General features: G+C 31.2%; 1 protein-coding gene across 1 annotated transcript in view; it reads left to right on the top strand.

Annotated features, from left to right (window-relative positions):
• LOC129227228 (girdin-like) overlaps positions 1–23,000 on the top strand; it is a 58,396-nt gene extending 35,396 nt beyond the window's left edge. Inside the window, exons 24-31 of the mRNA XM_054861736.1 lie at positions 1,176–1,304; positions 2,869–3,063; positions 8,757–8,899; positions 10,271–10,363; positions 10,744–10,801; positions 13,607–13,721; positions 18,135–18,259; positions 19,666–23,000. Of these exons, the coding sequence (XP_054717711.1) occupies positions 1,176–1,304; positions 2,869–3,063; positions 8,757–8,899; positions 10,271–10,363; positions 10,744–10,801; positions 13,607–13,721; positions 18,135–18,259; positions 19,666–20,079 (1,272 nt within the window). The 3' untranslated portion in view covers positions 20,080–23,000. The remainder of the gene's footprint in view (positions 1–1,175; positions 1,305–2,868; positions 3,064–8,756; positions 8,900–10,270; positions 10,364–10,743; positions 10,802–13,606; positions 13,722–18,134; positions 18,260–19,665) is intronic.
• Positions 23,001–23,348: the final 348 nt, after the last annotated feature.

Raw genomic sequence — 23,348 nt, 5'->3', positions numbered from 1 at the left:
AATGTATATGCATATTACTGGTGTATATTATAATATGTAGCATTGTTTTTTCAGTTCAATGTATTTCTTTAACCCCCCTCCCCATACTTATGATGTTTGGGGGAGGAGATTGAGCACCCTCTTTCATTTGAAATAAGAAGATAAAATTCTTCCAGTATATTGCTATCCACAAGTCTAAAAATATTGAGGGGTGTCCTGTTATCTAGGAGAAGCTTTTTTTTACATGTATTTTTGAACCACCCTAAGCAGCAATTAAATTTCATGTTTTTTAATAATAGGTATAATTGTGCAAACAGACTCATTTTTGAGCAAGTTATGCTAATTTAAGTGAAAGAGTGCATTAGAGATAGAGTGAACTTTGATAAATTGAGAGAAGCTAGTTACATAACTTTGCTTCCATTCAAAAATTAAGTCTAGAGGTTTATACTTGAGATAGTCTGCAATTTCTACTTGAAATGTCTCACAAACTCTTATTTGAAAGTGTAAGTTTTCAAGAAATATATATTATCCAAGAATGTACAGCTGTATTTAAATATTGTCTTCCAATAGCTGTAAGTCTGACTAACTATAGAAATTAAAAATGAAAATGTAAAACAGGTTCTCAAGTACTATATTCTCTCTTAATGCTGTATAGAATAGAAATCTTCTTTGATGAAACAAACGTTCTCTTAAATATTCGTCACACTCTATTAATAATAAAATTAAGCAATGATGTAATATTTTAATGTTTTTCAAAAAAAGTTAAAATAAATAAAAACTTTTCCTTCTTTAATTTTTGTTTGACACAAAAATTATGATCAGCTAGCAAATGATTATGAAGATGAGGAAATAACAAAAATCTTACTTACATTTAGGGTTTTTTTTTTTTTTTTTTTTTTTTTGAACTCATGAGTTTTGATATTATTACCAATTATGATATTTTCCGGTTATGGACTTTTTCCTCTGCAATTTTTTAATTTTACTATTGTCTTCCTTTTAAAAATACTTCACCTCCTTTTTCATTTCTGTTATTTGTACATTTCTTTAACTATGAAATAAATATGAGGTCTGTACAAAATTTTCAAGAAAATGTTAGCATGTTTGAAGCAAATGCTTCATGTATCTGAACTAATAACTTAAATAATTGCACCTTTAAAAACTGTGTAAAACTGAGACAATCCTTAACTTTCATTTAGGAAAAGCTGCAAGCAGCACAGTTTTCTCAAGAAGAGGTCATGAGACTCCGAGAAGTGTTGCAAGATGATGAAGCTAGAGCCGAGACTAGACTTTTGAATACATTACGTTCTGAAACTTTGCAGCTAAAGGTAATATTTTGTCTGAGTTGCAGCCAGAGGAGCTCAAAATCTAAACTGTTATTATTTTAAGCTAATTTATCACATAAAAATGCCTCAATACCACTAAGTGAACTAGTAAAAAGAATATTTCGAGTAAAATTGTAAGGTTTCCCAATAGGATATTTTTGCTAATTTGTTTTTAACTAATTAGTTTATTTATTTGTTTTTATTCCTTTTGCTAATCACAACAATGACAACATGATTGTCTGTACCAAGTGATGAATATATTGTAAACAAACTATATTAGGAAGCAAAAGTAAGGCGACTTTTTTTTTTTTTTTGTCTTCATTTATTTATTTTCTAGCACAGGTAAAACTTGCCCCTAAAAAATAGGGATAAGGTACAAAATGAAGAAACTGAAAAGTCAATCAAGTAAATTGTTAGAAAAAAGTGTGTCTAATAAATGTATGTGAGAAAAAAAGGGTTTAGGTCTTTGTTGTGATGATTGGTTGTTTAAGTTTTTAAAATATCAAAATTTTTCAGTTTTTTAGTGTGAAAACTATTTAATTGGCTCAGATAAATTCAAATTATTCATGCAAAGAATGTCAGATACACCCACTTACTGATATAATAAATAACTAAAATAGAAGAAGGTTATAAATAATGTACTCATACTAAATAAAGTAATAAGATGCAGTTTTATTCTCCACTGCAGTCGCTAATGGACCTCTCCAAAATATATTGGTATAATTTCTTACTTATTACAAAAAAGAAAAACAGTAATTGAAGAGCATCTGGTTTGCAATCTCATACTTGAAAATTGTAGCCACTTTGAGGAAAACTGTGGCCTGATTTCACATGAAATTCAACCCTTTTCAGTCCTTCTTAATGCATTTGAACATATTAAAATGAAACAATCATTTCATGCATCTCTGCTTTCTAGATATTTTTAAGATGAATAAGGTTAACCATTGCTTTATGCTTAGATGTTTTTTTTTTGTCTAGACTTTTTCTTTCTTTAACTTTTTTTTCTCTTTGGACCCTGAACTATTGGGATGCAGCAGCAATCACTGATATGATTCCTAGATAGCAACTATTACCAAACATGTAGCAACCATTTACAAAAACACTTGATCCTTCAGAAAGGATTTGAAAAAGTGGAAATTATGACATGGAAAAAAGTAAATAAAAATTTAGTACGAAATATGTAATGCCTCACCACAGTCCTCATTTACTTGATTTATAACTGTGGTGAGGTATAAATGTGCTAAAGTATATATTGAGAATATTTCAAGAACCCCAACAACAGATTAGGTAAACACACCGGTAGTGGTCAGTGGTTCAGCGGTGGCCGCTACAAGGTTTATATTTGAAAAAATAGGATTCCAGGTTTTCCAATGGATTTAAATGTGCAGGAGGTAATACCCCCTGCATGTTCGAAACTCTTTGTATCCATTGACCACTACCAATTTTTTTACGTTATATATTTTTAAATTGCATAATTTATCTCTAAAGAACCTGTTTAAGTTCAATGCACTTGCAAAGGGCTTTAGACTCTTTAGTAATTTGTATTTATATTTTGTGTAAGGAGCAGCTGAAATCTCTGCATGAAACGCATGAAAATGTAGCTAAAGAGCTGAAATCCTTGCAAGCTATCCACAAATCCCTCAAGACTGAAAATAACGAACTGAAATTAAAGCACACTGCCATGCAAGGAGAGCTCCTCGAATGTCAAAATGAAACCTCCTCCCTGGATATTGAAGTCTCGAAACTCACCAGCTGCTGTGAGGTCAGTAATAGTATTCTATAATTTTATAATTTTTATTCTTCTTGTGCCAAAATGATAATCTAATAGGCCAGTGGTTGGGGAGTGAAAAAAGGTCGAATACGGAAGTAATTGGTGGAAAGCTGGAAATTGTTTTAATTTATGCCGTATGGGTCTGTAATGACCATACTAAGTTTTCCCCCTTCTACTAAGTGAGCTTTCGCCACAGCGTCCAAATTAGTGCCAAAAAACACCTGTTTTTTCATTAGTGTTAAAATATCTCAAAAATGGCTCTTAAAACGACCAAAAATACATGCAGGTTTCTTGTAGAGCACAAAATACTGAACAAAATGAGTACCTACAACCTGCATTTTTGTTAAATATTAAGCTCACAACTCTATTTCAAAAATTGGCTTAAATTACTAATTAAGCGCTTAAAGCCAGAACGCACCTCGTTCCTACGCTCCCTAACGTAAAAAAATGGCAGGAAAACTTTATTATGTTCATTATTGTAATAGAAATATATCGTAGGTGGAATAAAGGTACGAATGAGAAGGAAGGAAGTTGAAAGTAAGGAGGGAGGGGGGGAAACGCGTATCCAGGTTAATTATGCTAACCCCTTCCCACTCCCACCGGCTCTCCCTTTCTCCACTGAAATACCTTCGTTCCCTCCGTTCCGTCCACTCACCCCTTTCTTAGAGGCCGAATAAACCTTTTTATGCTGATATTTCTCCCATTTGCTAAAAATTCCGGAGGGTGGTTTCTTAAAATCGAAGTTTTAATGCATTTACAATGGGAAACTATTATACAATATATTTAAAAAAACAGCTTTTATGGCTAAGAAGTTGTTTAATTATATCACCCTCTCAATAATTAACGATTCGTTTTGACACAATAACCATTTAAAAAAAACTAAAAATGCGGGGGACGACATATTTACCGTTAAGTTTGTTATAATCTTTTATAAATTCTTCGTGGATTTTCCTCGAAATCATTTAAAACCTATCATTCAGATACAGTAATGTTCTTTTTTTTTTTTTTAATGTACATAATAGCCAGAATATTTAACTCAGAATATTTAACTGTTCTTGCGAAATAATTTAGCAAGAAGGAATTCAAAATTCTTAATATTGAAAATGAAAGTTCATTGTTGCCTGCTTACATGCTATATCATTTTGAAAAATCCACATAAGTTTGCTGTGTGATATAATAACTGAAATAAATTTCATCAAATTTCATGCATCTGAAATCAAAAACTGAAGATACGATCTAGTTTATTCTTAAAACGATGTTTGCAATGTGCAATTATGAAATAAAACTCTAGTAAACTTTCCAGCTGCAATATGCAATCGAAAATCTTATCCTGAATAATTGGTAACAGATCCTAAATTATCGACGAACTTGACTGCAAGCGTGGAGATAACAGAAAATTTGGTGTGCCAGGCTTGTAGAGTGAATTAATATTTTTTCTTAGAAATGGTAACATTGAGGGGAATTAGCGACTTCCGGTTATACATTTATTTTTTAGCTTGAGGCAAGGACGAAACATCTCATATAGAACACAGGCTTATACACAGGTAGGAATTGCTTTTTAATAACTCATAGAGTGTTCATCTGCAGTTCATCAAGAATCACAAAACAGATATAACACCTGGTTTCCCTAAAAATGATTTTTGCTGCGTTGGAAGTGCTTAGTGACCATAATGTCCTTTGCGTTTTGTACAGACCATTCTTGCTCTCTTATGGCAGTAATGGTGTGTGTCAGAAGCTGTTCTGTTGAAATCTATCCCATTCGAACAAAATTAAATACCGTTACTTAAAATTTATTTTAAAAAAATGAATGTGTCGAAGTTCTGGGGAGGAATTTAACCCAGGACCTCCTCCCCCCCTCCCCTCCTCCGTGGATATGCCACTGAGTTGCTGTATTGATTTCGAAGTCAAGTTAACTCTGTGCTTGCGTGAGTGAACTTTTTGAGAGGAACATGGCTGACTTGTGCGTGATTTGCGATAAATCATACACTGAAGGTGATGTGATTGAAGTCAAAGAACGTGGTATTCAAAAATTTGTTGAAAGCAGCCATATAAGAAGAGACGGAAAGCATATCAAATTCAAAGAGCTTACAATGGTGCAAGTGCATATAAAATGCCAAAAATCCTACACCAGGAGCCAAAGTATTATTGCTGCCGAAAAAGAAAAGGTAAAAGTTTGCATAACGCGATCAGATTTACAGAACTTTGACTTTAAAACACACTGTGTACTTTGTGGTAAGGACGCATCACAAGAATTCCTCCAACTTGAAATGAAAAAACCAGTTAACAGACGTGAAAAAGTTCATCGTGTAGAAACAACAGAATTTAGGAATCAAGTTTTAAAAGCTGCTCAGAAGAGAGGTGATAAGTGGAGTGAAGAGGTCACCTTTCGAATCACACCTGTAAGTGAACTTGTGAAAGTAGAAGCAGGTATCACAGTTCGTGTTTCAAAAATTTTTTGAAAATTACAACTGGTGCTGCTCCTGGCCGCCCTCCAGTCGATGAGGTCACCGCTGCTTTTGAACATGTTTGCCGACATTTGGAGGGAAATGAAGATGAATGCCAGTTTTCCTTGAAAGACATATTGAAAGATTTTAAAGGGCATATTCCAAGCAAAAAGGCATTGAAAAAAAGGTTGCAAGACAAATATGGCAACCCGCAAAGAACCAGCTCCTTTAGAATTGCTCTCCACGATTTCGTGTAAGTGCAAAAAAGGCTGTACTCTGGCGTGTAGCTGTAGAAAAGCGGGCATCAACTGCTCTGCAATATGCTACAGCTGCAGAGGGCACGCATGCACCAACTCTCCGGAGGATGATGACGGCACTTCAAACTCAACTAACTTAGAAGCGGAAATTGATATACTGGAGGACAATTTAGAAGAAGTTGACTCATTGGAGAAGCGATATGATCATTTGCAAAATAATGAAAGTGGCAATGACCAAACTGACACTGACATTTGCAACACACTTTCAGCGTCAAGAAAAAAAATTAAGTTCATTTAACTGTTTATTTTATGTGTAACAAAATTGTTTATGTTAAATTTCATTAAGCTAGAAAATTATTGTAGTTTTTATCACAATTCCACACAATGTGAAACTTTCACATGTTGTCAAATGTTTTAGCGATGCTCAACGTATCATTTTAGGTGACCCATATGTATATATTGCATTTTACTTTTAATATCTAATGACTTTCTTTATTTAACATAAGAAAATAAGAGCTGTTTTGAAATCTGGAATGTTGCCCTTTGTACCTCACGTTTTCGTAATTAAATATATTTTCTACAATTACGTGTCTAGTACCTTTTTAATTACTCTTATCTGTGTGTTAATTTGATCAATATTTCATTTTGCACTACTAGAATGCAAAAATTGAGTGTTCATTGAAATAAGTCTGACTGTTTATTTATCGTCAATAGTTAGATAAAAAGAAGATTACTTTTTATGAGTGATATATGAATACTGTTTCGAGTATAATTTCATCATACATACTCTGAGAAGCGAATTTTGCATTTCTGAACTTATTTTCTTTTATACTATTTTTAATTTCTTAGAAGAATTACTTTTAAGAATTACTTAGATATAAAAGCTGTGTTGTTAAATATATTGTATAATAGTTTCCCATTGGAAATGCATTAAAATTTCGATTGTAAGAAACCACCCTCCGGAATTTTTAGCGAATGGGAGAAATTTCAGCATAAAAAGGTTTATTCGACCTCTAAGAAAGGGGTGAGTGGACGGAAGGGAGGGAATGAAGGTATTTCAGTGGAGAAAGGGAGAGCCGGTGGGAGTGGGAAGGGGTTAGCATAATTAACCTGGATACGCGTTTCCCCCCCTCCCTCCGTACTTTCAACTTCCTTCCTTCTCATTCATACTTTTATTCCACCTACGATATATTTCTATTACAATAATGAACATAATAAAGTTTTCCTGCCATTTTTTTACGTTAGGGAGCGTAGGAACGAGGTGCGTTCTGGCTTTAAGCGCTTAATTAGTAATTTAAGCCAATTTTTGAAATAGAGTTGTGAGCTTAATATTTAACAAAAATGCAGGTTGTAGGTACTCATTTTGTTCAGTATTTTGTGCTCTACAAGAAACCTGTATGCATTTTTGGTCGTTTTAAGAGCCATTTTTGAGATATTGTAACACTAATGAAAAAACAGGTGTTTTTTGGCACTAATTTGGACGCTGTGGCGAAAGCTCACTTAGTAGAAGGGGGAAAACTTAGTATGGTCATTACAGACCCATACGGCATAAATTAAAACAATTTCCAGCTTTCCACCAATTACTTCCGTATTCAACTACCCAACCACTGGGCTATAAAGAATGGATGAATATTTATATTCATCGTTATTGGAACAGTTTGGATCATAAAACATCAACTTAATAAACAGATATAATAATTAATTAAAGTAATGATATTTAATAATTTTGTGCCATTTTATGGATTTTCAGTACAGTGAAGTCTTGAAAATCAGTTGAGTGAAGTCTCAAAAGTCCAAGGCTCCGCTTATTCTAAGCTGTGAAAAAGTTTGATTGTTTCCCTTGCTTTGCCCTCCTTCCCCCCCTTTTTTTATGGAGCAAATACGTTTTGGAACAACACATAGTTTGGTATATTCCCTTTCTTGATGTTTCAAAAGAAAAAGGCTGCAAAAAATTTAGTAACTGTGTTTCTTACACATTTTCTTTACACTTTAGTTCCATTCACATTTTTAGAGTAAAAGAAAACAATCTGATGTATAAATTACATTAGGTCCTTCCTTGTACGCAGATTAAGTAACAAACATTTTTAATAGCTAAAGATGATTTCTGTTATCAACAAATTAATGGCTTTTATTTATTATAAAACATTTTTAACTGCTTATACAATAAAGTCATAAAGAACCATTGCAAGGGCTGTGTCAACAGCCTGCACTATTCAAGAGACGTGAAATTGTAACTGGACTAGAGTCAAAATAATTCAAGAAAACTAATCGAAATGAACTCGGGGGTAGACTAATTAGACTTTTTAGTTGCTCACATGTTTAGTAGACATTATGGATCACTTTTGAAAATAAAGTTATCGGTTATTAAAATAGAAATCTAGCTGAAATCGTTTCATCCTTACAATATTCCCTATACTTTGGACTGGGAACTGAAAGATATGTATGCCCTTTTGTAGTCCAAATAGAGTAAAATTGTAATGGATAAAAATTTTCCGGATAATCCGAGTTTTCAGTAATCCGAAGTGGCGTCAGCCCCTTAGATTTTAGAGACTCTACTGTATTTTGAAAATTTATCAAAATCCCTCATTCTCTCCCTCTCTCCTATTTCCATACATAAAAGCTCATGTTATAATTATTGGGCCAAAAGTTTTTTTTTTTTTTTTTTTTTTTTAACTTCTGCTATTTTGTTTATTGATTCTTCTTGTCCCTAAGTAATTTCTGGTTGATTTCCACCAGTATCCTTTTTATAATGGAATGCATAAATCAAAAATCTTGCTATATTGAAGTAATTCAATAGCACTCTTGCATCTCTTACGGTTAATATTTCATCAAAATCTTTTGTTTTCAGTGATTCTAGTAAAAAATAATTCTATGCCACTTTTGATTGAATTGATAAAATTTTCTTATTGAGTATGAATAAACTTTCTAGTTCTAGAATCATGAAGTTTCTTAAAATATTTAATTACCTATTGATTTATTGCAGTTATTGTCACAGAAAAATTCACTGTTAGAAGAAGAGCAGCAATCCCTTATGTCTAATGTATCAGTATTATTAGGGCAGTACCATGAGCTTTTGTATCAAGTTGTTTCTGAACATGGCCAATTTCGCAAGGAGGAAAACAGTTTGTAAGTATGTCTTTCTTACTTTAATTTTTAAAACTTAGCTCAACTGTATTAGTCTGCTGAAAGAACAAGGTACTAGAGCTCAAATCTAATAAAATTGTTATACTCACTACAGTTAGGGCAAAGCTAACTTGACAGCATTGAGAAGGTTACAAAAGCTCTGATCACAGCACTCAGTATGCTACGAAGTTAGCTTTGCCACAACTATTGTTAACAAGATTATTGGCAGGGCCGGATTTAAGAGAGGGCAGGCGGGGCTACTGCCCCGGGGCCTCGTAGAATCACCACTCTGCGGGTGTGGTGGGGTGGGTGATGCATATCATTATTTATTCGATTGTACACTGACAGATCGCCTGCATTTACGTTGTCCCACAAATATATCGAAACAACAAAGATTAGACAAGCAATCACTCACCCACACAGCACGCGGAGAATGAATGAAATTTACAAATTATTGTCTTCAGAAGGATTTCTATTCCAAAGTACCACGTAGGCCCTTCTTCCTGGTATTCATTTCATAATGTATTAACAACTTGTTATTTATGTTATATTTATTGTATTTTATATTTTATGTTAAAATTTTAAAATGTTCAAAATTCTATATTCTGTTATTTGTATTCTGTATTATGTTATTTGTATTTCGTATTTTGTTACTGTTTTCTAAATTCTCTATTCTGTTACTTTGGAGTTAAATAAAAAACGTTGTAACTTCCTGAGGGTCCCTAATCTGGGCAATTCACTACTGTGATATGAACAAGGGACCCTCGGGTGTGATGTGATGTGTGATGCCCCTGGGCCTCCACAGCAAAGGGACCCCCACAATAAATTTTTTACAAAATATCCTAACTTTCAAGGGTCGAAAATATCGGATATATACATATATATCAAAATATTCGGATATATATCAAAGTATCGGATATTTTCGAAAATATGATGATCTTTTCGAACCCTGATAAGGGGCCTCCACTCCTTCATTGCCACACTTCCAAATCCAGCCCTGCTTATCAATATACTTTCTTTCATTATCTAGAGATTAAGATAGCTAGCCAAAAAATGAAAATGTCACATCTTGTAAATATCTAAACCTATTGTGTCAATATCATAAACATCAAAATGTAATTTATATGTGTCATGAATATGTAAATGTAATGTATCAATATCATAAATATTCTTTTGCACTGATTGGAAAATACATGAAAGAAATGCAAAATTATTGCATGGCATAGTGTAGTTTAAGTGCAGTAAATAAGAAAACATTTTCAAAACCTAAACCTATAACATGTCTAACTGTAAACACAACAAAATTTAACTACTACTGAGTTATAAGTAACACTATTACTGTAAATATTGAAGCCAACAATTAAACTCTTCCAGCCGAGAGAAACTGCGAGAATTGTGTCAACAGAAAGAAAAATTAGAACAGAAAATTCTTGACCACTGTTCAAAATTGCAGAAATCCCCTAAACGGTATGTTTTTTTTTTTTTTTTGAATGATGACTGTTTCAGTATGAATGGTTTTTTTTTTTTTTTTTTTTTTGCTTTTAATGACATGACAACCATATTTGAATGTATTTAAATGAAGTTAATTTTTCTGTGAAAGTTTCATAGGTTTTGATCATGTGTTACTGTAATGCGTATCTTGTAATATTTGTAGTAAACGTTATTTAAAATTATTTATAATATCTTTCATTGTTTCTCATAATAGAATATATTAAAGAAGTGTTTGGTTTAAGTTAGATTTAAACAAAATACTGTGAATCACATGTATTAACACAATTTTGAGTTTTCCAACTAAGACTGTAAAAAAAAACTATCCTACTGTTGTTAATGCTTAATGAATTTCATAGGAAAACAACATCAGGTGGCTCCATGCGGATGCGAAGAACACGTTCAGCTTTTCTACGGGTAAAGTATTATTAATATTGCTTTTATGTGATATCTGAAAAAAATATTAGTATTTTTAAAAAAATTATATTTTGAAAATTTTAGGACATATGCAACCATTTTTAATTCAAAAAAAAGTTAATTCAAAAAACAATAAAATTTTTAATGTTTTAAAAGAACAGGAGTGTGAGCTTGTTTTTAAAGTGTTCTAATTTTTAACAAACAAATTTGCTTCAATAAAGTTAATTTTATTCAGCAAAATGAAATTCTCTTATGTTTTCTTCATGTTGTCTGTGTGGTTTAGAAAATTTTAATGGCTTTTCACTTGTTCTAAGAAAAGTTTTAAAATATAAAACTCAGGGTTGAAGCTGAGTTCAGAAGTTCTTTAGCAAAAAAGTTAAAATGGGGAAAAAAGCTTTAGCAAAATGGTGGATGGCTTTTGGGGAATGAATATGTTTGCATATCTTCTTACATGCCTTAATGTGTTTCTTTTTGAAGTTGATACTTGAATTTCAATTTTCATCTAAGGTTTCTCAACAAATGAAGCACTTAATATACATTTTTAAAATTTGAAATCTTAATATATAAAAATCTTCTGTGCGGACGTTTGTCACTATAATCCTTTTAAACGGCTGAACTGATTTTGATCAATTTTTTTGTGTGTAATTAAATTGTGGCAAGCATGGTTTCGAACCGCGATGGATCGAATCGGAAACATTTTTGTTAATTAATTAATTTAAACATTGGATGGTGTTATCTCCCAAATGATTAATATTTATTTTAACCTATTGTTGAGTGAGAATTGAAATAAATATTTAACCCGTTGCCAAAGGACAATAAGAAATCCAGCTCTGCTTTTTGAATGTCAATTGAGAATAGATAAAACGTAGAGAGAGAGAGTGAAGCCTTCATTTCTCTCTCTTGAAAGCAACGATTTTAGGCCCCGTGATATATTTTAAAGTAAAGTATTGGAAGGTTCACGCAAAACGTGTGTTTTGTCGTCGTAGTTGAACTATGTGACTGGATCGGTGCTTTAGGTTTTCCTAAATTAAATGATCAGAAAGTACCGTACCTAGCAACTTTTGATTCTCGGCTCAAATCCATCTGAGTTTTGGCACCAATTTCATTAATACTTTAAGGATTATCTAACTAATCAGTACATTATTAAAGGAAAAGATGATGGAATTTAAAGACGAAACAAATTTTATTTTCGACCAGATAAATTGCAACAGGGTACTTCTGCACACAAAATCTCAGTGCAGTGGAAGATCTTTATCTTTGGTGGAAAGAACAGATTAGGCAATATATGAAGTTTTAAAAGTTTTCGTTCCAAAGATCGGACCGCTAATCGGTCGGAGTTGGCTTCGCTCACTGATCGACTGGATAACAAATTATGTGGTGGCTTGACGACTTTGGCTATAAACAATAGAGTTGCGTGATCATTTGTTTACATTTTAAAGCTACTGTTAGTGTAATTTATTGTATTTTTGTTTATTTGGCGAAATATTTCAAATTGCAAAGAATTGTTTTTCGTTTTCAAAGAGTTTTTAGTCATTTTAGTTGAAGAATGTGTTTATTTTACATCGGGAGGGGGATGAGTGATTTTTGTCTTATTCAGAGAACTGTTTTTACCTTTATAATTTTTCTAAACGATATCCTTTCGATTGTTTTATTTTTTTTCATATGGGGGATTTTGCAGCGGGATTTCCCGTTTGTTCTAGATGGTAGTTAGTTTTTTACCCTTAATATCTGAGTACGCTTTTTATCCTTTGAGTATGATGGCTGAAGAAACAAACCGTCAAGTACAAGAAAAATAATAGTTAATAAAAACAACTGCTCAGTGAGCATTAGATAAATCAAATTGAAATATACGCATTCTGATACCAAAGCAGCTTAAAGCATTTTTTTTTACTTATTTTTTTCAACAGAATGGTTCAAACACTTGATAGTTTATTGAATTTTTTTAACTTTTCAATTTATAAAGTTTGAACAGAACAACGTCTGTCGGGTCCTCTAGTAATAATAGTAAAGAATAATACATACCATCGAAAGAACACAATGTTTGATTCTTAAAATGGCCCAAGTCCCATTCCCTCAATAAAACATTTATTAGTGGGACATAATCCCCATTAAAACTGAGTATTGTTACTCTTCATAGCAATTGAAAAATTTTAGCTATGATTAATATTCTTTTTAGGAGGATAATTTTTATGCATAAAAACTTTCATACCCCATATAAATCTTCAACCAATATGTAATTTATTAATTTAACTTAACAAGGAGTTTATAGGTGTGCTAATAATATTTTCTGCATTTTGTGATGCAGAATCCTCAACTTTTCTTTTATTTAGTAAATATTCATCCATTTGGACATCAATACACCTTGAGAGTACACTAGTTCTGAAGAAAAATCAAAGTATCAAATGATTCGAAATACAAGACGCTGCTGGCTATGTGAAATTGAAATGATGAAATCATAGTCTTCTCCAGAAAGAGCTCAAAGTTCAACCAATGGACTGCTTTCTCTAAAACTATCCTCCCCACACATATAACCATCCTACGCGGAATTGGGAATGCTCCTATGATTAAAAATAATAGTGATAACATTCAGCCAGAAGCCGAATCTATTTCCTTATACAAAATCATAAAATTAATGAACCATGTAACTTATAATTTGGGTCGTCATCTTTTATTTAAATATTAATTTAAGTTTAAAACAGTCATTAAAATTTCTTTTATTTCAATGCTGTAAATATTTTTTGAACTGCATCATTTTAAAGAAATCTTGTAACACATTAAGTTATTTTATGTATTGTTTCATTTTAGAATTCAAAACACAATGACCATTTGAGCTCACATTCTGACAATTCAACCGATTCAAGCTTATACTGTAGTCTGCGTAGATCCAACAAATCATTGGGGTGGCCTCACAAAAACAGAGGTAGTTCATTATTTATTTGTCTTTGTTGCACCAAATAATGATGCTTTTAATGTGTTGAATTTATTATGTTATTATTGTTATTATGTCCTCTTTTTCTACTTACCTCATTGATTCAAAATTAATGCCTAAAATGTATACAATATTTATTTTCAAGTCTGTGATAATTTCATTTATTTTTTTTTTCCAACTTTTGGTTTTGTCCTTATTGCCATAAATACTAACGTCAAATGAGGGCAGTGCATGATTTATTACCTTCCCCCCTCCCCCTCAACTTTAATTGACATTGGGAATTGAGGAGAAGAGATAGAAACAGCAATTAACACTAATCACAAATGTGAAAACAAAAAATCTTGATTGCAAGGACAAACCAATCTCAAAGACAAGGACCAAATTTGCATACTTTTGTTCTTATGTTGCTATTAAATTCTAAGAATTCTTATGATCAACAAATAACTAGAAAACAAAGGAGCATATCTTTTTTTTTTTTTTTTGCATTTCTTTATTTTTTGATAAACTATTATTATTGTTGTTGTTATTACTTTACTTTATTTATTTATATATATATATATATTTATTTATTTTTTATAAAAGCCTCTGAAGGGGGAAAAAATCTGAACTGTGTTTAGCATGATTTGAAAAACTTTCCATTTTTGTTGGATTAATTGAAAATTAAAGCCTGTCAAAGGAAATTCTGGCTATATAAATGTGATGAAGATAAGCTTTTATTACCTTCTACTATTCAAGAAAAGAGCATTTTTGGTTTATTTATATGTTTAACTTGAAGGAGAATAATGCAATTCAAACTGTCCCACCTTTTTAATGCACATAATGCATTTTTGACCCTCTCTGATGTTTTGAAACCCGTCTCGAAATAGTGCAATAACTGCATTACATATTACAAATTGTTTATGGTTATTAATATAAGGGGCCATTCGCTAATTATGTAAAGGTCCCCCAAAGGGGAGGGGGGTTAGAAAAACATCTACATATGCTTACTTTGGGGTGGGGGGCAGTGTCAAACCCGTTCTTACATAATATTTTTCAATTCGCTATTTTATAGAAATTGCGCAATCAAATGGTTTGGCTGAAAAGATACTTCATTTGCGTCTGAAATTTAAAAACATATTAGTATGAGCTGTTTTTTACTTATATAACCAAGAATGAATAGTGTAAAATATGATAAAAGTATCGCACTATGCATAGTATGTTTTATTTTTAATTAGTATCACATCACATCATATATTTGAAAAATAAAAATGTTTGATTTACGTCAAACTTTAAGTTTTGGTTTACTGATCTTTTTATAACATTTTATTATTTTGAAAAACGAAATGGAATCTTACGTAAGAATAGGGGGGAGGAGTTTGAAAGGTCTTATGTACCCTTATAATGGGGGAGGGTCAAAAATTACAAAAATCATCCTTACATAATTAATGAATGGCCCCTAAGTACTAACTTGATGGCCAGCTACAGTTTGCCTAGCTGGACTCATCTTAGTCAATTTATTGATTCTTAAAGAAGACTAAAAGCCCTTTTAAAGCTTCCCTCTCCATTGCAACTAACAGATGCTTTGAGTAAACTATTTCAAATGACTCAACCCTGTTGAAGTAGTAATTTTCCTACTTCTAACTTTTTATTTGGCATTCTATATTAGTCAAAAAAAAAAAAAAAAAGAAAAAACTAAGAATTTTGTTTCATTAATTGCTTAACTGTTATAATCCTTAAAAAGTCTAAAATTTTGTTTCCCAGTTTGAGGTCCAGAAAATTCTTGAAGGGGGAATTTAGTGGTTGAGCAACATTAGATTTCACAATGATGTAAAATATTTGCTATTTGTGATTTTTCTTGTAAATTTGTGCTTAAAAAATGATTAGGAAGATACATATGTTGTACCATAAAAATAATTAAAAATAGTGCCAGAATATTCCTAGCAGATTAAAATTATTGATTGATGTGAGACACTTAAAAATATGTATGCTAAATAGTATGAATTAATTAATTTTTTTTTCAAAGAATCACTTTTAACACTTTGCATTGTTTTAAAAAATGATCTTGCAAAAACAAAGCTTCTACTTCTTTTATACTTCTAGTCTCTTGAAAATACAGTAGAACCTCTGAATAAGGGACACTAAGGGGACCGGACAACTTGTCCCTTATTCAGAGGTAGATGAATTGCTACATACCGTGTACTAAACTCAGTATAATTTCATAATAAATGTAAACTAATAACATTTAAGATTAAATATTGAAAATGTTTCAGAGTTACTAAATGAAATTCAGAATTATTCCAACTTGAAATAAAAAAATAAAATTGTCTCAAAACTTTCGTAGTATCAAAGTTTTATAACTGATTTTCACTAGTTACCAGTTTGAATTTTTGTGCTACATGGATTTGTTTGATTTCATATAGTTTACAATGCAAAAAACTGTTCATATTTCAAGTGTACTATGCAAAGTTACTCATGGACGACATACTATCTGTCGGGACTCAACTTCTATGAAGAAATTGATGAGAGGGAAGAGCATGAATGTAGAGGTCTCAGCAAAAATTGTAGAGTACATCTTTACTAATATTATAAAGAGAGAGGGCTGATTTTTGTGTGTTTATATGTTCGAGGTAATCTCCGGAACCACTGCACCTATTTGAAAAATTCCTTCACTATATGAAAGGTGCTTTCTTACTGAGTAACATAGGCTATAATTCTAAAAAATCCGATGAATAGCTCTTTTTTATTCAAATTTAGGCCCAAATTTCACGTAAATTGCCTATTATTGGCTATTAAAGGGGTGAAAAATTACTTGCGCATATTAATATTATATATCGTTAAAAAGAATAGAATTTTCTGCGTTCTAAACGATTTATTTCAATGCTCTAACTTAATTACGGCAGGAGTAATTTGCGTTTTTAGCTCGAACTTTTTAAGGCTTAGCTGAAATTTAGGCACTACTTTCTTCATTAAATATATCAATAAAAAGTGAAGGAATTGTCCCACAGTTTTCTTTTTGACACCGTTGGAAAAAGCGACATTTTTTACTCCAGAAATATCTCGACCTATGGTCGGAAAAATAACCTATCTCCAAAGGAAAAAAAGTTACAAGTCGTTAAAAATAAAGTTCGAATAAATCTAATCTCCATTAAAATTACTGATGTTTTGTTTCGCATTGCCATGGTTATGTCTTTTAGCTTCACTTCTTTTTAACTTCTTAAAGGTCCACAAACTTGGCGCCAAGGAATTGTAAACAATGGGGAAATGTTTTCGCCAATTCTGCATATTTTGCGATCTACTTTATGGTAATTCCCCCAGACAATGTAGAAATTACGGGAAGAGTTTGAAAACTAGAAGTCTTAGCAATTTTCCCAATTGTTGCCAAATTTGTGGACGCCAAAGACCAAGGCTAATGTACTTCGGCCATGGCCTTGCTGATAGTGACAGAAGCGAACAATTATAGACCATAATTGTAGATAGCGCCAAACCCCAGTTATCGAAACATCTTCGAAATTACTAATGAAAAGAAACCAGTGCATCGTAGTAAAAGCAGGAGGGGATGGAAGTTGTATTTGTATGCGCTTTTACATTTAATTCTAAAGAATTCGTTGAATGATTTAACTATTAATTCTTTGAAATTTAATTCTTTGAAAAGGTGTGTACGCATTTTATACAAAGAAAAATGATCATTTTACATCAGGGGGGGGCGTCAATTTTTTTTATTCAACAGACTTCCATTAAATTTTTCGCACGAGCATCGCTGTGTGGGTACTGCTAGTATTTAATATTTATGTAAATGTCAAGTCAAATTTTTACCAGTTAATTTTTGAATAAAAAAGGGACCTGGAATTCGAATAAATTCTTATTTATAATGCATCTATAATATTTTTTCTCTGTGACTGTTCCTTAATGAGAGGCAAAAACATGGAGGTCCTTATTCAATGGGACTGGGACCAGTCCCATTGAGGTGTCCCTTAAAGGAGGTACTACTGTATATTTATGGTCTAGCCATTTAAAGCATTTTTCTGCATGTAATGTTTTATTGTGTCCGAAGTTTTGTAATAGATTTTTTGAAAAGGCTTAATAAAGAAGGCTTGAAAATGTTTTTTGGCCGCAGAGAGTGGCAATTTTGAATTAATATGAAAAATAAATTGCATTATTCCTCTAACATCAAAAAATAGCTGTTTCATTTGTTAAGCTGTATAATTTATTGCAGTTCCTTTCAGCCGTTGTCAAGAAAACTATAGTAAATGCAATAAGAGCCATGTAACCTTAAGGTTTAATTCAGCATATTTAACACTTAGTGGAGGGCAATGTACCCCTTGACCTAAATTACCTAACCCCTTAAATATTGGGCCTGCCCAAAATTATTGATCATGTTTGAAATGTTTCGTAATCAATCTTCATCCAAATATTCTATTTATTTAGGAAGCCTGATTTTGAATTTGGAGGATTCCTGCCAAGAGGATCACATTCCAGTTAGAGATGTTGGCTTAGCTGTGCAGAAAGATGGGAATGACCAAAGTACTCTACTGCCTTCAAACAAACATGATGTGAGTTGCTCTGCGGCATAGTTTTATTTTTAGCATACAGGATTGGGGATTCCCCTCCCCCCCCCCCTTTTTTTTTTTTGACTTTTTAAGGAAAGAAAAAAAATCTACTTTTATAAAACATGTTCTGACTTTCAATCAAATTTTCTAATGTTGAAACAGTTTTCTTAAATTTTTCTGTGTAACTCCTGTACATTTATTGAATTTTTATAATGTCTAACAGGCATAAATTAAAGTATATGTTTAGAAACATGCCAATAACAAATCATTGCTTCGCTTCAAATTGCATGCTGTGTTTGAGATTTCAATCCTTTTGCACCCTGTAAATGTTTGAAATATTTTGAGAGTGGAAAAGTACTTATTCTAGCCTCCCCCCCCCCCCCAAAAAAAAAGACCTTTATTTTTATTTTTTTTAAAAAGTGTTTTACTGTTAATTTTAGTTAATTTGGAATTTTTGATTTCTTATTTATCAGATCATACTCAATTTTAAGTAAACTGCATAATTTTCCATCTGTTTTGAAAATAAAACTTTTGTGTTGGATTGAAAAGTTGCTTTTTCCTAAACTTGATTTTGATGTGAGCTGAAGTTCATGCACAAGTAAATGTAAAATGCTAAAAAATTTTTGAAAAGATGCTGTAAAAAATACTTTAACAATGTATAATGCAGGGTAGCCGACCTTGGAGAAACGATTTGAGGAGCATCTGTGGTTATTTTGAGGAGAAATTTAAAATTTTGCGGAGCAGTTTGGTATTTTGTTTAAAAATAACTAAAATCACATATCTAAAATTGTATTATAGCTTTATTAAATCATTTTAAGCTTGAGTTTGAAAATAATTATTTTTAAAACAGCTTTAAACACTTTTTCAATCTTTGAGTATGAGCATCTTTAACTTCTCGTATTTACATGTTCGTTATGATAAATAGCAAAATGTAAGCTTCAAAACTTTTGCCCAGGAAATGCGGAGCAAAGGAACTTCTTTGCAGAGCCTCGGAAGTTGACCATTTTCACGGAGCAACTCCACAAAATGCGAAGCAGTTAGCAACCCTGTATACTGCAGAATGATTATATTATTGAATCATGCATGCTTTTTGCAATAACAATAAAAAGCTCCCTTTTTATACAGTTAATTTTATTTATTTATTTATTTTTGGTATTTGTTTTAAGCAGACATGATAATTAAGTGTAACTTTGATTTGACAATACCTGATTTAACGATTTCCTCAATTTAATGAGACGTTCCACTGGTCTGGATTTGACTGCGTTGAATGTCTATGCTCCTCGATTTAACAATATAATTAATTTAGTGACAACTTTTTCCAATCCCTTGATAATCGTTAAATCGTGGTTATACTGTATATTGTTCTTTACATGAAAACTTGACTCAAGCTGTCCATATTTTGTTTCCAGTCTTCACCTGATCTCAACGACCTAGGACTTCAGCACACCACTTTAGAGAACAACATGACCTTGAACTTCATCACTAACTTGACCAAACCAGAAGGGACGAACAATCCTGGCCAAATCTTTTCCAGAAGTGCTTCCTCTCAACAGATCTCACCTTACAACATCGGACGTCATCGCAATGCTGACAACTCATTCCAGCCACTGCCATTCGTCACTTCCCCCAACGACATCTCTCAGAGCAACAAAACACCTCGACCCCTGTCTGGGTACTCAGACACCAACAGCAACATTGATACTACTGAGGCTTCCAAATTTTCTAGGACTAAATCAGACAAGAGCTGTGACCAGAGTTCCAGGAATACTCCCAAAGAAAAGGCGCTCGAGAATTCAGTGTGGTATGAATATGGCTGTGTATAACAGATTATTTATTATTCGTAACTGAAAAATTAGAGATGGGTGAAAATTGCTTAAGAAAAGATTTTAATTATTGCTGCCAGATTTAAAAAAAGAATTGGCCAGTTGGCTTTTCATCCTTCACTACAGTAAGAACTTGAGAGCTTCCAACTATTGCTGCACTCCAATATATATATCCTCTTTTATGATTGATATTTTTGCTGCCAACATCTTGACTGCCAACAATTTCAGCTTTTGAGGCTCTGAAACCAATCCAATTTAATCATATAACGTTAAACAATCTAGTAATTTTCCAAGACTCAAATATTTTTTTTACAGAAATGCTTAAAAATATTTCCTTCTTGATCAAACTACTTCTAACCGAGTTAGGTGATAAATAAGTTGCATAGTACCACTACAAAAAATGATCTTAAATAAGTGAAAAGGAAATTATTTTGGTTGACAAAATACAATTGCATCTTTGGAACTACCTCAGGTTTTACATCTTGTGCTTTTATAATAAAATAAGAAATTTTTTTAAGTAGATCCCATTAAATTTCACCTAGCAATAATATTCAGCTTTGATAGCGTAAGAGTTTTTAAGATCAATTTCATTTTCTTTCCTTTTTACAGACTTATTTTCATTTGGGTTTTCAAGGCAAATACCTAAACAATTTAAATTTTTAGTTTTTTTTTTTTTTTTTTTTGTCTTTAGTAGTCAAAATGAAACGAATAAATGAATTTTATTATTGTAAACCCATTCATGTGCGTCTATTTTTGTGTAATAAGATCTTATCAATATTAAACATCTTGTGGCTGTGCAGTCCCAAAGTTATATGTAAAATGGATGAGAGGTGTCAAAAAAAAAAAAAGAAAGAAAGAAAAAAACAGGTAGTTACAAGTTCACCCATCTCTAAAAAATTAGCAAATTGACATTATTAATGTACATTTCTAAGTATTAAAATGCAAAGGTAAAATTTTGTTTGAGTTTTAAAAAATATATATTTATTAGTTATACTTGTTGCTATTTTTCACTATTTTAGTATGATCTCATTTGTATTCAAATTTACTGTGTTTATTAATCACAGTATTATACTGTTTATTATTCAGCGTTATATAAAAACAATTGCAATAGTAGTTATATAAATTCATCCATTTTTTTCTCTTAAGATATTTAAAAATAGAGCTACCGCTACTGTTGAAATAATTAGTTTAGCTTCCTGGAAAACTTTTACTTTCCTATTTTTTATTAAAATGGAAATAAATAAATAAAATAGTGATAAATTATTTATATATGCACATTCACAGTTCAATTTTAAAGTGAAATGTTGCTTATGTTTAACATTAAGAGAATGCTATTTGCCTTGTTCTATAAAATACTGCCACAATTTCTTATGTTTGACAACCTGCCCATTTGTTATGTGAAATTTAAAAAAAAAAAAAAATGGTTGTGTTTAGTGTGTTCATATTTTTGAAAAATGTAAAGGAACCAAATGTTTATGATTTTGTTTTCAAAGATATATATAATTATCTTATAAAAATGTATATTGTCCATTATAGTTTAAAATCTGTTGATGTATACTCTGGATTTCAAATAGGATATTTAAAATGTGTATATTTTGATGCCTTATATTGCATTTATAAACAGTTGTTCAAATATTCTACTGTTAGTAGCATTTTTTTATTGTTTAGTAAGCATGTTACTGTATGAAATTTCTTTATTGTACAAAAGATTTACTGTGAATATGTTGAGTTGTTTGTATGAAAGTTTGTCCTTTGTTTTTCATTATTTCATGCATGTGGTATATTGTCTGTGATTAAATAGCACAATTTCTCTTTTTGCATAAAGAATTTTTATTTTTTAGTGTTCAATGTAAAATATCAAAGACTCTAGTTGACTAAATATTTAAGGTGTACAGTCAGATGTAACTTAACTTTTTTAATTAGTTTGATTACACTTCATGTTAAGTATAAGTTTTTAGTATTTTAACTATACTTTTTTTTTTTTTTTAATTTGAACATTTAAGGCACACTAATATTGCTTTCATTAAAAGTTCTTCAAATATGTATTGTGTACTATGACTACTACTTACTTTTGAAGTTTTATACTTGTTTTTTCAATTTATTTCAATTTTATGTTAGGAAGGGAGGATTTTAAACTCATTTGACCTGATCACCCGTCAAAATGTAACTGTGTTTCAATTGTGAAGCTTACTGAATTTGCATTTAAGCATTTTTACTAGAATATGAAATCGATGCTAAACAAGATAAGTTTTTACAATAAATAGTCTAAAAAAATTCATAAGTAAAACTCAATCGAGCATGTTTGAGGAACTTTGAATTATGTGTGAAATTTTGTTACTGGAAATTTGTTTTATTAATCAAAAAACAGTTGAATATTTTGAATTTTTTTATGCACTTAACAGTTAATAAATTTTGTTTTACATCGTTATGTTTTTATATTATTATCAAAATATTAAATGATCAAAATTGTTAAAATGCATTTTTTTAAATCTTACACATGTTTAACTGCATTTAATGTTACTGATGGCTTTTGAAAATGTTATTCAATTGGCATTTTTTTAATGTTGTTCTTTTTCATTTTGTGAAACATATTTCATTATAAAACACCTAAATGTGTTGATTTGTACTTTTAAATTTTTTTTTCTGGGAAAAAAGTAACTCTTTTTCTGTTTTAGGAAGTCATGCATACTAGAAATGATCAATGTTTTATTAGAAGTTATATGTGATACTAAGTTTGCTTTTATTGCTATTCAATTCAGGTTTCCTTCAACTTGTAAGCATCTTATTCTCCTAAATTTTAGATAGAAATTTTTATCACTCAGGTAGCATTGCAAAGGATAGCAAATTATTTAAGCTTACTCAGTGTATATCTATAAAATGATTATATGTAGCTAATACAAGAAAATAAAATTTAATTCTCTGATGACTAAAATGCATTTATTTTTCTTTCTTAATTGAATTTATGAAATTCGCAACCCTTGATTTATTGCTCAGGGTTGGCTTTTTGACATTACAAGCCTCAAAAATATGGAAAACTATTTCATATGTCAAGAAAGTCGGCATATTTTAAATTCACATTGAACATATCCCACTCAAAAAAAAATTCAAATATTTTTTTCTTTATCTTGTCTTCATTCATATTAATTTAATGTTCTGTAAATTGTAATGATGTAACTTTCATTTTGAAAAGTTGAAGCAATCATAAAGCAATGTTTTACAATTAACAAATATCAGAAATAAGTGGTTACACTTATCTTGCAAACAAATTT

Source organism: Uloborus diversus, chromosome 8 (assembly GCF_026930045.1).
Source record: "Uloborus diversus isolate 005 chromosome 8, Udiv.v.3.1, whole genome shotgun sequence".
NCBI classification, from domain to species: Eukaryota; Metazoa; Arthropoda; class Arachnida; order Araneae; family Uloboridae; genus Uloborus; species Uloborus diversus.
Note: the sequence above shows the minus strand (reverse complement) of the source record. Positions and strands in the feature narration are given on the sequence as shown.